Source organism: Pelecanus crispus, chromosome 8 (assembly GCF_030463565.1).
Source record: "Pelecanus crispus isolate bPelCri1 chromosome 8, bPelCri1.pri, whole genome shotgun sequence".
NCBI classification, from domain to species: Eukaryota; Metazoa; Chordata; class Aves; order Pelecaniformes; family Pelecanidae; genus Pelecanus; species Pelecanus crispus.
In genome coordinates, this window is record NC_134650.1 from 28,099,900 (window position 1) to 28,114,427 (window position 14,528).

Consider the following 14,528-nt stretch of genomic DNA (forward strand, 5'->3'; position numbering starts at 1 on the left):
AAAATATGAAGGGCTTACAGATCTAGGAGTGGTGGATGGGAAATCTGGAGTAGTCAAAAACAACGGTAGAGGGTAAGAGCGTGTCTCTTGAAAGGCCATGAAAATGTAGATGAGCCACTTGAATTTGCAACAAGGAGAATTGGTACATCAAAGTATTAAATAGTCAAAGAAAAGGGCTAGAAGAATAACCGTTTCAGCAGCATTCTGAGCAGGAATTTCAGTGGGATAGGGAGGTTTGTATTTTAATAGGTGCTTTGCCAAGAGAATCTGCAATCGCCAAAGAGGCAGATGGCACTGCAGTTACAGTGCTGACCGACAGGCAGCCGTGGGCATGAGTTCATAATAAACTACACTATAACTCCTGGGGCAGAGGGAGCAGGAAGGGGTTACAATTTTCTGTACTTGTTCTTCTTAGTTAAATGTCTGGAAGATGCAAACTGTCCAAGAAATGATTGTGTTTTACCTTGTGGTTCTGTAGCATTTCATGGGGGGAACCCACTCATGAGGTGCTCGCGTAATAGCAGAAACCATAACAATGGAAAAACAGATTAGGTATTGCAGGAGAGGCACATGCTAGGAATCCACCACTGGAAAATGAAGTCTGTCAAAGTTTAATGCTATGGTAGCATCGTAACACAGACAAAAAATCACCTGTACAGCAATGGAGAAAGCTGCAGAGATCCATCTCTAACGTCCTGTCTCACAAGATGGAGTGGTTCCTTCCTGAGCTAATGACAAGAAACGTTCGCACTGTGCTCTTCCTTAATCACTTGCATTACACTGATTTCCTCCTTTCTGCATGTGGAAAAAGTAAATGCTTCACGGTGGGGTTCCCTACCAGCTTTATAAAAGGACTTTGAGGACTGTTCAGAAAGACTGAACCAGTAAAAACGGATTCTTTTCCCTGGCGTTTTGTTAAATCACTGGGTTTCTTAAGGACATATGTACAGAGTGGGGGTTGTTTTGCTTTTTAATTGTCTTTGACTGGACAGTATATAGATAAAAACCTGTTCTTCAGTAGTTCAGGGACTAGGTAACTGTTGAGACATCAGTGTGTACAACTGCATAATGAGAAATTGTTCTTGTGGTCTTGCATTAAATCCTCGTGGAATGCAATGTGGAGTGGATATCCTCATACTTAAAGTGTGGACTTGCTGCGAGATGCAGGGTTTAGGTTTGCAGCCTCCAGCGGGCACTGTGATTGCTTGTGTGAAGTTGCACACCTTGAAAACAGGGTGGAGTGTGTCTGTGCAGGGGGATGTCTGAGCAGTAGAGGCCAAGGTGGAGGAAGAGTTAAAAACACTCGTTTCTTTATTTTCTGCAGATTCACTAGAACAGGCATAGCACAGTGAGACCATACTTGACCCACCCACCAGACTGCATCTTAGAGTCAGATTCCTGTTAGTGCCGTCAGACTCTACACCACAAAACCAGAAAAAATGGACTGCACAGAATCATTTGAGCCTTGAAATTTTATTATCTTGTTTGCATCAACCAGTTATTCCTTTCAGCACCAATAAAAGACAAAAAACCCTCCCTATTGTTCAAAATACCTTGTTTTTATCAGGTCTGAGATTATGGTTTTCTTGCAGGCAAAGAAACCAATGAAAATATTTAAATTTTTATTTTTTTAAATACATTTATAACAAAATGTCGGAAGGTGTGTGCTTACCATATAAAAACATTAGGTTCCAGAAGGATACAATACCGAAAAATCATTGAAATAAAAAAGGTTATTCTTATTATAGGATTTCTAAACCTCAGCAATAATACAAGTCTTTAAAAGCATCAAGATTGTATTTAAAACAAGATGGCATGGAAAAATGAGACCTTCAGTAACAATTTGACCCTCATTGTAATGGATGATAAAATTGGGAGTTTTTCAGAGTGCTTGAACTGTATTTCTGATCTCATTCTGTAGCGCCAGGAGGCGGTAAAAATGCTTCATTTCCAAGCTGATGATATGTGCTGATGCTGATGAGCTGCTGTGTGATCCCAGGGTAGCTCAGAGACCAAACTGGGGACAGTCAGATCTGCTTAATCTAGACCACCAAACAAAGGCTGTTCTAAAAAAAAATCTTTATTGGAATTGTAAGTTCCTTAGATCTTACTGTCCTACCCAACAAGTAGGAGTCAGAGTAGCTAGCTGAGAGTGCTTCTGGGACAAAACCTTGTCATACTAGTAGCACAAGATAGGTAAACTCGTTACACGAGACAGCTTTCTCAAGGGTTTGTCTACAGCAGGCCCACACCTCAGCAGGCTGCAGGCTTCGCTTGGAGCCAGTCTGCGGTACCATTTATGTTTGGTTGCTTTAGACAGCTTCTGTTAAGCACCCAGTTTGTGATGGAATACAACTAGGTGGCCACCACCTGAATTACTTATAGTAAACACTTTTTCACATGGCATGAAGCTGCACATTAGGCATTACTACCCCGGTCCTCAGTGGCTGAGCTGTGGTGCAGAGCAGGTGCATCACACATGCCTCAGACAAAGAGCGCACAGACTAAGTGGATCTGAATGTGCCTGAGAGGCTGTGTTCTGTAGGTTGTGTCTTTGAAGTGATCTAAAGGTACCAACTTTGTAAGGACCTGACATCCTTGAAACTTCTGGAAGTTCTTAGTTTTTGGCCGTTTGTGTCTTTTGGTCACTTGTTCGAGAAGTGCTGTTGTAAAATGCAAATTGAACATGAGAAACAGAAGATGTTACCTAGCTTGTATAAAAACAGATGACACTTTATCTACAGTATCCCTGCTGAGTGGCAGTTATTAAACCAAGAATAGTGTTACACCTACTTCTTGAAGATACCTGACATTCCTGTACAGAGCGGGCTAAGCATAGTAGAGTACGCGTAACTCGGATTTCTTAAAAATAACATCCCACTAATAAATTAGGTCATGCTATCCTTAAGCAAAGTGGGATTGACTTCTGAAAAAGCTATCCAGGATTTGATTTCCTGGGTGTGTTCTGCCCCCCCCTTCCCTTTCATTTTAAAATGCAAGTGTTCTATTACATAGTATCTGTGTAAGGCTTATAATGATTGATATCCTGCTGGTCCAGGTGTTGTCTCAGTGATTCTCTGTGAGATAGTATGTGGAACTGTAGTAGTAGCAGAGGTGTAGACAAAACTAATTTTTCTCCAGGATGTTACTCTTCTAGAAAGGAAAGCCTGTTCTTTGCAGTTTGCCGGTACATACGCTCTCTGACTCTTGCAAGCGTACCGAGGCATCAGAAGGCACAGGATCAATGCAAAAAACCAAGGAGCGTCTGTACAGTGGTGCCACAATGCCGTATCTCGCAGCATCACTCTCTTGCAAAGTTAGATCCTTAAGACAGTAAACGAGTAAGAACTACCTAGATTGATTAAATGTATGTGTATTGTTTAAAGAGAACATTTTACAACTATCCATTTCTTGATCACTGAGAAACTTAAGAACATCAAAATCTAAAACAGTTTACTTCAGATTTGAAAAAATATTTCTCAACGTATCTCAAAAAGTTGACAAAAGTGCCTGGTTTTTAGTCAGCACAAAGCCACAGAACTAATTTAAAAGTAATTTAGACCATGTCAGTTTTACTGTAAATAATGTAACATTGTTTGGCAGTAGTTTTATGATTATGTCCCACACAGTGTCAAACTCAGCTCCTGCAACTGATACTTAGTGAAGTTGATATCAAATTGTAATTTACATTATTAGGAAAGCTATTAAAAATACTGTACCTTGTATTTAATCTTACTACTGAGAAATAGCTGCTGGACAGCACACAAATTGCTACTGATACTGTTTGGTTTTTTTTAAAAAGGTTAATAAAATACAAGCAAGGTAGAAAATAGGATTAAAAGCATTGTTTCAGGTACAAGTTTTTCTGAATTGGGTGGAGAGATAAGAAACCAGAAAAACACATTGCACATACGTGCACCCTCTGTATAAAGAGAAACGTACAAAGTGGGAAACTGGTGGTGCACTGGGATAGTACACTAAAGTCTCTGATGCTGTAAACTTGAATTCCTAATTTATCAAAAAAGGGAATTGAGTCTGGTTCCATTTTTGAGTCCCCATTGGTTACACCTGCAGACTACCCCATGGTTTGGCACAGTACACTTTTAGGAGGCAGTCTCTGCTGAAGGGACACCAGGACTGGAAAATGAGCGTAAAACATGTCAAGATCAGGTGCAGTGGGAGAGCGTGAGAAGTGGCCTACTACCTACTTGGAGCTGGCCAATACTGTTAGTCCTGTACTTTTATGAGTTTCTCTACTTGCAAAATCAGGCTGATACACATAAAAGTTCTGTTGTTTACTGTAGGTAGTTAAGCCAGTATCAGAGGCTGTGCAGACTGGGATTTCTAATTTAAATCTATTTTGATTTAGCTCAAGCTAATTCCTAGCAGGTGTAAACTAAGCCAAAACAAGAGCATCTTCAGGAGTTTGTGGCCAGCGTAACTAAAACAGTTTACTTAATGGAGTAAGTATAAGTATTAGATTAACTCTTCTTTTTTCAACACAGGGAATTTGTAACGTAAGAGGAAATAACACTAAAATTGGACAGGAAGTAGGCAGAAGAAACTTAAGTATTGGTTAAAATGCAAGGTGTCTCATTGTTCTCCCAGCAACACAAACCCTTCTGAATTTAAGTCCCTAAAAAAATGCTAAGTATCATGATAGACCTGATTCTTGGCTTTTCATTATTTTTGTTAAGGTTACAGAGGCTGGGTAGGTCAGGTCATGGGGATAAGATGGCAGAGGGGAGCCCCACATTTAAAGAGTTGCAGTGGAAAGAATGTATGAGTTAGATGGCAAGACCCCTATTAAAGTCTGTGAGTGCATAACAAATGGAGAATTGTCTCACAGACATAAATAAACCCTCTGCTCATAGGAAGTAGTTACCCAAGGCTGAGAGTCACAGGTCTGTTCTCTAGTAGCTAGCCATACTACACTTTCCCTTTAAGTGTACTGATTCCTTTGGAAAATTGTTAGGTTATCCTGCCTTATCAATCGTACACTGTTCTACACTTTTTCTCCCCAAATGTCAGTTACGTTTATTTTAACTCTATATCTAGCATGCATTTTACAAGCTATTTCCCACTTACTCTTCCTAGCTAAGGCAGAATACTGGTTCTGGTGTTACCAGTGGTACTACAGGAATCTATTCACTCTACTGTAACATACATATCATCCCATACCATAATTCAGAACTGCCCCACATATGGGAAGGAAAGAAAAGACATTACAGGGGAACAATATTTCTTTAGAGAATAAGTTGCGCTTAGAAAGCTGAAGGCCCAATTCTGGAGTTGTTATTCAGACAAAACACTTCATTTCAGTGGGAATGCTGTTGGAATAAGGGTAGAACTGTGTTCTTAAAGTCTTAATTCCAAATCTTTCAAGTATCCTTAAATCGGACAGGAAGATACTGGTCTGAAAATTTATATAGTTTTTGTTTGGTTTAAGGTCTTCTGTAATGACAGAAGGGTTTGCCAGTCCCAGAATGCCTTGCTTTGGCTGGTATCTGGTTTTTGAACTCACTTCCATTCTGATATTCCCCATGGTATCTTACTATTTTATCTCAGAGTGGCATGCAGTGCGGGCGCATGCTACTGATGCAAGCACGCTACTACAACTTTAACAGGCTAAAAAAAAGAAAAAAAGCTTTAGCTTCTTAGTTATACAAAGAAATGATGCAAAAAACCATTGAGCAGCACTAACTCACAGACTAATTACAAACTAAATTGTGCTATATATTAGTATAAAAACATGTTTTAGTAAGAATGGCACTGGTTCAGAAGGAATTAGGACTTCCATCTTGGTTCCATTCGGTCCACAGTGAAAGCATTGTAGTACAGGCCTGCCCTGTTGCCTGAGCAACTTGTGACAGTGGCTTCTGGCCACAACCCCTTCCGTTTCTTCCCTTTTTATATCCGCCATTGTTGGTACATTCTGGGAGTAGCCCGGGTCAGGTCTGGTCATCTTTCCTAACGTGGCACCAGAATAGTTCGTTCTTATGCTCTGATATTTTCTTAATATTGTTAGTGTTTCCCTCTTCTAATCTCTCAAAGCTGGTCAGTTTTAAGGGTCATCTTCTCCTGTAGACACCATGAGACGCATTGCTACTGGTAGGTGGTCTGTCAAGCCTGCTAGCTGGGTAATAAAGCTGAACTCTTCCACTTCCTGCAGAAGGAAAACAAAAGTGAGAAGGAAGGAATTGGAAAACTGATCTGTTATACCACACCAGGACTCAGCTTTTATGCTTCTGTTTAGTTTACTTTGAACTACCTTACTATATCAGTAGATGCATGGGACCAGTCTAGCTTGGCTGGGCTAATGGTAAAACTACCTGCCACACAGGGCGCATCAGTGTGGTGCAGTTGATGAGATGAACCATTTATACAATACACAGTTGAACTAGTCTGGATGAAATCTGTTGTACCTTTTCGTTCCATTTACAGTAACATCTGTGGTGTTCCAGGTAGACTTATCTGTAGTGCTGCAGTAGGTAACCATGTGCATAAGGAGGCACTCGCCTGGGAGGAAGGGCTGGCCGTACCGTGCTAGATACAGCATGCAGCTAAAAAGGAAGCTTGTCTTCATTAGATTGAGGTGTTAAACTTCATGGGAACTTAAGGCGATCCAGAACCCTGCTCCTCACGTCTCTGAATTCCAGCCTTTGTTCTGGCAACATTTCATAGGACCAAACTGAAGTTCTGTAGGAAATTCTGCGTGCTCCCCAGCTTCTGAAAGCTGGATGGAGCAACCTTAATGCTCGCTCGATACAATGTAGTTGTCCCCTCGGGCCAGGTCCTTATTTTGCCAGTACTTTGGGAATTGCTTGCAGGAAGCACAGATACTTTAGTTCTCTTTATGCTGCCAGCATGAACCTTATCAAAGACCTCATCTGGGTCAAAACTATTCAAATATTGGTTTTGTTGCTGTTTGTGGAAAATGTAAGATGGGTTTACCATACAGATGTGCCATGGGTATTTGTGCATCTGAAACAGGAAGCCTTAAAAGAATCTAGCTGCCACGCTGCTGTGTCCACAGAGCACATGCTATGCTGAACTGCCCTACTCCCTGCTCTTCTGCAGCAACTGCAGTGGTGTATGGTAAATAAGTGTGAACCAGTTCCTCATTTTCGTCATGGAATTCTGTATAAGGCAAGGTCCTACACCAGGAAGCAGACAGTGCACTACAAGTTCTCATTCTGGTTAGCCTGTATCAACTTCTGCCTGCATATCACAGACCTGTAACTTAAGTAGGTTTTCATAGGCATAATAAAAGAACATCCAGACACTTGATTAAAAAAATATTCAGACTGCTGGCATGGAAAACATCAGCCAAAACACTTAGTCTGGCAAAACAAGGGGTTTTGTTTGTTTTTGAAGAGCAGCATATCTAGCAGTGTTGCTACCAGAATCCCTAAACTCATCTTAAATTTATGTAATAGGTTTACAAACTTGGTACTTGCATGCAAAAGTAGAAAATAGCAAAGCAGCAGGTTTTCCTTGGAGTATGAATTTGAACCGAAGCAGAACAGGCTGCAGTGCCATCCAGACAAGTTTCTTGTGTGAGCTGTGGCTCTTTTTATCAACTCTGAAACTCACCACTTTCCATTCCAGGTAGAGACCTTCTTCTGTATAGAGCATATAGTCAATCCTCCTCCCATTCCCTTTCAATGATGCCTTCCTCCCCTTTTGACTGGAACTGTGGTTCTTGCTGGTGGGATAGACTAAGTATGCTTTCCTTCCTTCTTCACTTTCCAGCACCCTAGTCCATTAAAAAACAAAAGAAGTGCTTTAAATGTCCCTTCATGCATTATGCTAGATTCTCTCCAAATCCCCAGTAAGGGTAATGCCTGTCCAAAAGGACTGTTAAACTTGTAAAGCATATCGTCCTCCAGATGGGTTTTCCAGTATGAGGCTGCGCTAACTGCTGACAGCACTCTTAAAGCCTCATGGCGGGTTTGGCATCACTGGTGCTGTACTGGTGGACCTACCCTTGTAGCCAGGAGAACAAACATCTGAGAGGAGGACCTTGCCTGCCTGCTGTCTGTAGTGTATTGCAGCCTGCAGCCCCCTCCGCTGATTTCCAGTGTTGCTGAATCTAGCAGAGGATGAAACTGTTTCATGGATTACTTTAGAACAAACCTGAGTACTTTGATACAAACATCTCCATTCTGATCAGAGCAACTCCCCAAATTAAGAGAACCAGTTTTACAGACATGGTATGGATGAGGAATGGTTTTCAGGAGCACGTATTTGGGCATGTGGTAGCTGGTTTTGAGCAAGTCTCCACATCAAATCACTGTGTCTTGGACCTCAAGCTCTTACTTCACTAGTAATGACAGCCTAATTTATTTGATTCCTGTATGTGACACTCTTCAAACTCCTCTACAGAAATGGACTTACTCAGTTGGATGTGTTAGTGCTGCCTGCATCTTGCATGGAGATTACCCAGCTCAAGACCATATACAGAAGCAGTCAAAATTAAGGATTAGTTTTCTAGGTGCCAGTCTTGTGTTCAGGCAAATAAGCTGCAGCTCTCCCATTAAAATTTTTAGTTTGGGTGCTTAAACCTTAACAGTAGGTTTTATACAGAAGACTACTGAGGCCCCGAGCAACTTGATCTAACTTTGAAGTTAGCCCTGCTTTGAACGTGACTTTGGACCAGATAATCCACAAAGGTCTCTGTCACTCTGTTTTTACAATAATTCTGTGTTGCTGTGCTGTTCCGTATTGTTTTGCTGTTGTATTGGATTTAAAAGGAAATTTGATTTACCTTCTTGTATTCTGCTTAAAAGATCTACCAAAGGAGTGCTAAAGGCAACAGACACAACTGTGCGTGCAAAAGCAGGAGTTGCACGCAGTAACTGCGTGTGTAGGGTATTATGCAGACAGTTCATATTAAGTACAATCGCCGCTGTTTTGCATGATAACTGTATGCAGAGAGGGACAGATCAGGTTGTGGTTTTGTTATCTGGCTCAAAACATGAACAAACTACTTTCAAAATCACCTCCTTGAAAATCATTTTCCTTTACTTACCTGCCAAAACCTGAGCTCAAGGTTCTGTGGTTTCCCTTGTAAGAGTTGATTACGCCATTAAGCTACATCATCAACTGTCGCAGGAGAAACACTGAGCCATGAACTTGGGTCCTAGCAGGTACAAAGCCTTTAATTTCACCTTGGAAAAAAATAAGATATTTTTGATCACCCAGTTCTTAAGACTTGACTTTGGATGGGTTTTATGGGGTTGGGTTTAGGATTTTTTCTTAATGCACGCACGTGTGAGTACAGAATGAAGGAAAAACGAGACAAACACCAGGCTCTCGTCATGTGTTTTAATGTTTGAGATTCAAATGGTTTCTTTGTCAAATTTTGTCTCTTTGGAAGGATCTGAACTGGGGCAGAGGGGACGTGGCACTTGCTACAGTCGATTAGGTCTCGGCAATGTTATAATCTGTAAGTTTGGGTCAGTGGATACATAAAAGAAGTACTTTATGTGCCTTCAAAAGATAACAGTGACAGAATTCTGGTCATATAGTTATTTAATCAGAACTTTTCTTAACACCCTTTGGACTTAGTGAGGTATTGAAGGTTCTTAGAGTTTATTGCAACCCATTTATGAAAGTAAGCTTCCTTTTATGTATTATTCAGTTTTGGACCATCATCTAATAACTCGTGTTAAATTAGCTTACTGTCTGCGCCCCATTTGCAAGCTGATTCTACAAAGAGCTACTGCAAATGATTCACTTCCTGAAATTCTTTTTCTATGTTCAAGAAAGCAAGCTCTTTGATGGGACTGACCTCTTTCAAAAATTGTATTTATATTTGGCAAAGCTAATTAAGTAACAAAGTAGAAGAAACTGCTGATTAGCACTGCAGTACTACTGCAAAAAATAATCTTACTTGCATTAATTTAAAAGATTAACTTGTTTTAGCTTCAGTTATGTCCTTTTAAAAGTCTGTGAACGCGAGGTGTTCACTTAACCTGCACAACTGCTCACAGAAGGGAAATGTTAATTTCAAACACATGAGGAAAACTAATTGTAAATGTGCATGCATCTGCTTCTGACTAGAACTTGTACCACTTTGTATGCGATGGTTTGCTGTGTGTCTCTACAGCAACTAGACCCAAGTACTGGACATCTGGCTATGCCATGCTAACAGTTAAATGCTAACAATTTAAGTGAACATAACTAATTATGACTGAGTTGCACAACTGAATCTGAATTTTGTCAGAATAATTGTCTTAATTCATAGGACACGAAGAAAGGGAGGATAAAAAGTAATTGGAACTTTATTTTTTCCTTGAAAAATTTTCAGTCCCAAATAACTCCAAACTATGAAAATTCTGTCGTGCGGTGCTCTGGCCACTGGTTTGTTTGCAGTGCTGACCGTAGCTGCAGTGACCGGAGGAGCATGAGGAGCAGTATGTGTTAGGGAGCCACAAAGCAAAGCTGACTCCCTCATCATAAAGCTCGAGGGGCAATCTTTCACTCAGGCAAGAAGCACCCGAGTTAAGGAAGACTTCTCTTACTGCTGTTGCAGCCTGTCGCCCAGAATTGTGAGCCACTCTCCAGCAGTGGAGACTGGAAAAATTTGCATTTAAGTCTTGTTTCATAGCTGTGCTATAATGTGCTCTCCTGTGCCAGACTGTATTCAGGGTTTAGAGACAAAAATGGGCTTATTCCAGTGCTTTGCTTGAAGGTGACAGTCATCTTTGAGATGAGATTTGTGTGCATTTCATGAAGCCTTTCTGAGCGGAAGCTTGTGCAGCTTCCAGCACTGTGGCAGGGCCCAGATTGTTACATCTAGCTTATTAATTGTTCTATAATTATAAATGACTTGCTCATTATTTGTACCAAGTATGTTCTTCTCGTCTGATGTTTTACGTATGCTGTACTTGACACGAAAGATATTTAAGAACTAGTTGTTCTGCTGCTTTTATGGCCTAATTAGTTTAGTAATGTGAACTACTTAATTTCATTTATAAACTAGAGTGCTGATGAAGAAATAATTCTCTGGATAGCTTACACTGCCAATTTAGATGTCTGCTTTAAACGCCTGTAAAGCTTGATCAAGGTTTATTATTGAAAAATTTGAGAATGGATCAATTTTAGGCTGTACCCTATTTTGCTGCCTATATGAATGACGTGCTCCACAGCTTCTGTGCTATTTAACATTTAAATGTCTTTAAAGCCCAGATTCCATTAATGGCTTTAAATTTTACTGAACTTACTGCCAATTTTTATGTTTACCAGTCCCTTGCAGAGATGGGAGGACAAGCTCTCTTGGCCTCTCGTGGAAGTGATGGTTTCTCTAACATATAAGCACGTCTACATAACGTGCACATGCAGATCCCTCTTTCCCTGCAGCTCTGCATAAAAAGCTAGTGGAAATTCCAGTCTAATAGAGGTTTTTTTTCATTGGTTTAAGGGAATTATAGTGTATTGCAGAAAACTGAAAGCCACGTTCAGTAAGCAAAAAGTCTTGTTTTCTATTCTATTCTATTACCAACACTCAAGAATATTTTCCAGTTATCTCATGCGGGGGTACTGTACATACACATAGGTAGTGGAAGTAATACCGTTAAATCTTTATTGATCATTTGATGACTCTTTATCTATCAGTCATGTATTTGTCAGTGGAACTTAATTGCTGAATACAAGTAACTCTTGAGGGAATAAAACAAAATACCCCAAAAGTAATTTGGTGACAGATTGTCTCAAAAGGCTGCTTGAAAATACGGTGGGCAGGGGGTGTTTTGTTTTGGGTTTAATTTTTTTTTTAAAGAGCTCTTGGAACCATAAAGTAGAATCTTACACCCACATACAGATTTGCATTTGCAAACTTGATTGTAGGGCCAAATTACCTTACTTTTGCTTTCCAGAAATCCCTTTCACATGTACCAAATTCGTGTTTTCAACACGTGAATAGAAATGCCTGGAAATTTTGCAGGCTCTTGAATGCACAAAGTGTGACTTGCTGTAACAAATCCTTATTTTGAATATAAACTAAACCCATGTTTAATTATGTCTAGAATTCAATTTCTTTGTTCAAAACTGATACAAAGATGACTTCAAGGGGTAGCCTCACCTAATACATTCAACTAGGCATCCATCTGTACCATGCAGTGTGCTGTACTTAGTGAGTAAAAATGCCAACATAAACTGTACCTATATAATGTACCATTTCCGTTATGTGTGTTAACTGAAGCATCTACACAGACTCATTAATTCAAATAACTTTACCTCTTTAGTATATTTTGGTAATGAACATTTGAACATCTTTTATAGTTAGTCATGATAATAACATACTTAGTCCATTAAACTAACCTTCAAGGTAGAGAAGGTGCAAAAAAGATGATCACATTCATTAAGTGCTGCTCTAAAATATACAAAGCTTATTAATTTCTCTCCACTGGCATATTATTCAACAAACAGTACAGGTATTCAAGAAAATTACCTTAAGACTTCTGCAAATTAAGGTTTTTTTGTACTTCTCATAAGTCCACTAGCTCAAACCAAAGATACCTGTTTCTCAGTATCAAACTCCTTAGAAGAGTAGCATCACTGATAAATATTAAGTCATATTCCTGGTTATGTCTCATGTGCTATATAATTCCTCTATATTTGTGAGCTTGCTTTCTTAGGTGTATCGAATTCTGCAAGCTTTCTAGAATGGGTAATTAGTTGTTGGTTGGGGGTGGTGTTTTAAACTTTATGGGTTTTTTGTTTGAGGAAAACTACATTTCCCTTTGTTGCTGTCCTTTACAGCACTGTGACCGTGGAACTGGCTGCCTGCAGAAAGGCTTTAGGACAAACTGTCCGCGTGCCCTTTTCAGCAGCGATCAGAGTTTCTTGTCCTATGGGCCTGTCCAGGTAGGACCAAGTCTAGAGACCTAAAAACACTGACTGCAGTTGCTCTCATCTTTTTAGCCACTGAGGCCAATTCTATCAGACCTAGAGAAGCAGCCACTTTTCCTTTCCTTCTTTTCCTCTTCCCCAAGTACCCCCAAGTAAAAACTTATGGTTTGTTCTGGGGTTTTTTTTTAATAGTCTATTAAAAAACCCTCAATTTGTGAAACATTAAATAGCAAGCAATGAACTGGCTTTTTAAGGAATTGTCTAAAGCGTGTGGGAGGATTAGGAATTGCATACTTCTGTAGGTTATCTGGAGTGCACACTTCTTCATCATATAATCCTTCAGGATCCAACAAGGTACCTGTGAACAGAAAGGGAGATGTGACTGTCCCAGCATATCTCCTGTGACTGGCCTTTCGGGAAGCTTCCAGGGACAGAGGTGCGTGAAGGCAGCATCCGTGCGAGGGAGAGGGAACCGCTCAGAGTGGGAGAGCTTTGTGTTCACTTCTCTATCCGGACCTCCCTACTGCCTGCCACCTTTCAAAACATTGCCTCCACCCTTCCAGTTCTCAGCCCCAGTGTCTCTGATTGTTTTGTTTTTTGGCTACAACAGAGTAAAGCCACGTTATTAAACAGTTCCATATTCTTACCTTTAGTATCTTCACAGTTATAATGGCTCCTCTAGAGAAAGTCTAATTCCTGATCTAAAACTTCACCAAGTTCAACTGAGTTTCACCAGATACAAGTATCTTGGAGTTCCATGAAATCTTTTACAAGATAAACCCTACAAGTTTGTAGTGTTGTTGAATTGCTTTGTTACAGCCTCACTTACAGTATTTACAGAACACCAAATGGAACATTCTGATCAAAAGCTGCAGGCTTCCAGTGCACACAGAAAGTCCAGAAACAATAATCTGGCTTCCCCCCCAAGTAATCTAGGGATTATTTTAAAAGTAGAATAGGTGTGGGAAGGCATTCAAGGAGCTTGATGCGTTAAGTTCTAGAATGTGGACTGAAGTCTGAGATCTCTGGTTCTTAATTACAATTCAACAAGACACTGTTAAGGTTTATCAAATATATGCTACAGAAATACCCCTTGTAAATATTTGGTCTCCATGAAACTCTTACTGCCAGTTAGCTGAACTACCTGCTGCTTATAGATGTCGTGTGAGTGACAGACAAGTAAATTGTTCATACACTGATAGCTAGAGAAGGTCTTACCGATTGCCCATGGTTTATCCTCCCCAGGACCAATTCGACATGGGTCTTTGTAGTGTGTAAACAGAGAATGCTGTTGCTCCAGCTTGTCCTCTGCAGGGAAAGAAGAAACCCAAGAAAAGGCACATCAGCTACGTGTTGTAAACCTGTGGACAACTGTGTGTTCTGCCACGACAGAAAACACAAGTCCTCCTTCCTACTCTGTATACATACATAGGGTGGATTTGAACCAGGTCAGTAGCAGCTTTACTGCACAGCAATATCGTCTGGATTAGAAATTCCAACAAGTGCTTGCTAATAACAGTGCTTTTCTACAAAGTCTTTCTATGAAAGACATTTTTTGGTTGTTTCTAGCTGTAAACTGAAGTGAAGGTTTTCGAACGTATTTCCTTACCCAGCCGTTGACATTGCATTGCTTACACTGGTACAAAACTTTCACACAATGGAGACTTGGA

The 14,528-nt window shown here is 40.2% G+C and overlaps 1 protein-coding gene across 1 annotated transcript in view; it reads right to left on the bottom strand.

The window, feature by feature from the left end:
- Positions 1-6,064: 6,064 nt before the first annotated feature.
- SMPD3 (sphingomyelin phosphodiesterase 3) overlaps positions 6,065-14,528 on the bottom strand; it is a 34,061-nt gene continuing 25,597 nt past the window's right edge. Inside the window, exons 4-7 of the mRNA XM_009481135.2 lie at positions 14,077-14,166; positions 13,153-13,216; positions 7,597-7,759; positions 6,065-6,166 (exon numbers count right to left, since the gene is read on the bottom strand). Coding sequence (XP_009479410.1) covers positions 6,065-6,166; positions 7,597-7,759; positions 13,153-13,216; positions 14,077-14,166 — 419 coding nt within the window. The remainder of the gene's footprint in view (positions 6,167-7,596; positions 7,760-13,152; positions 13,217-14,076; positions 14,167-14,528) is intronic.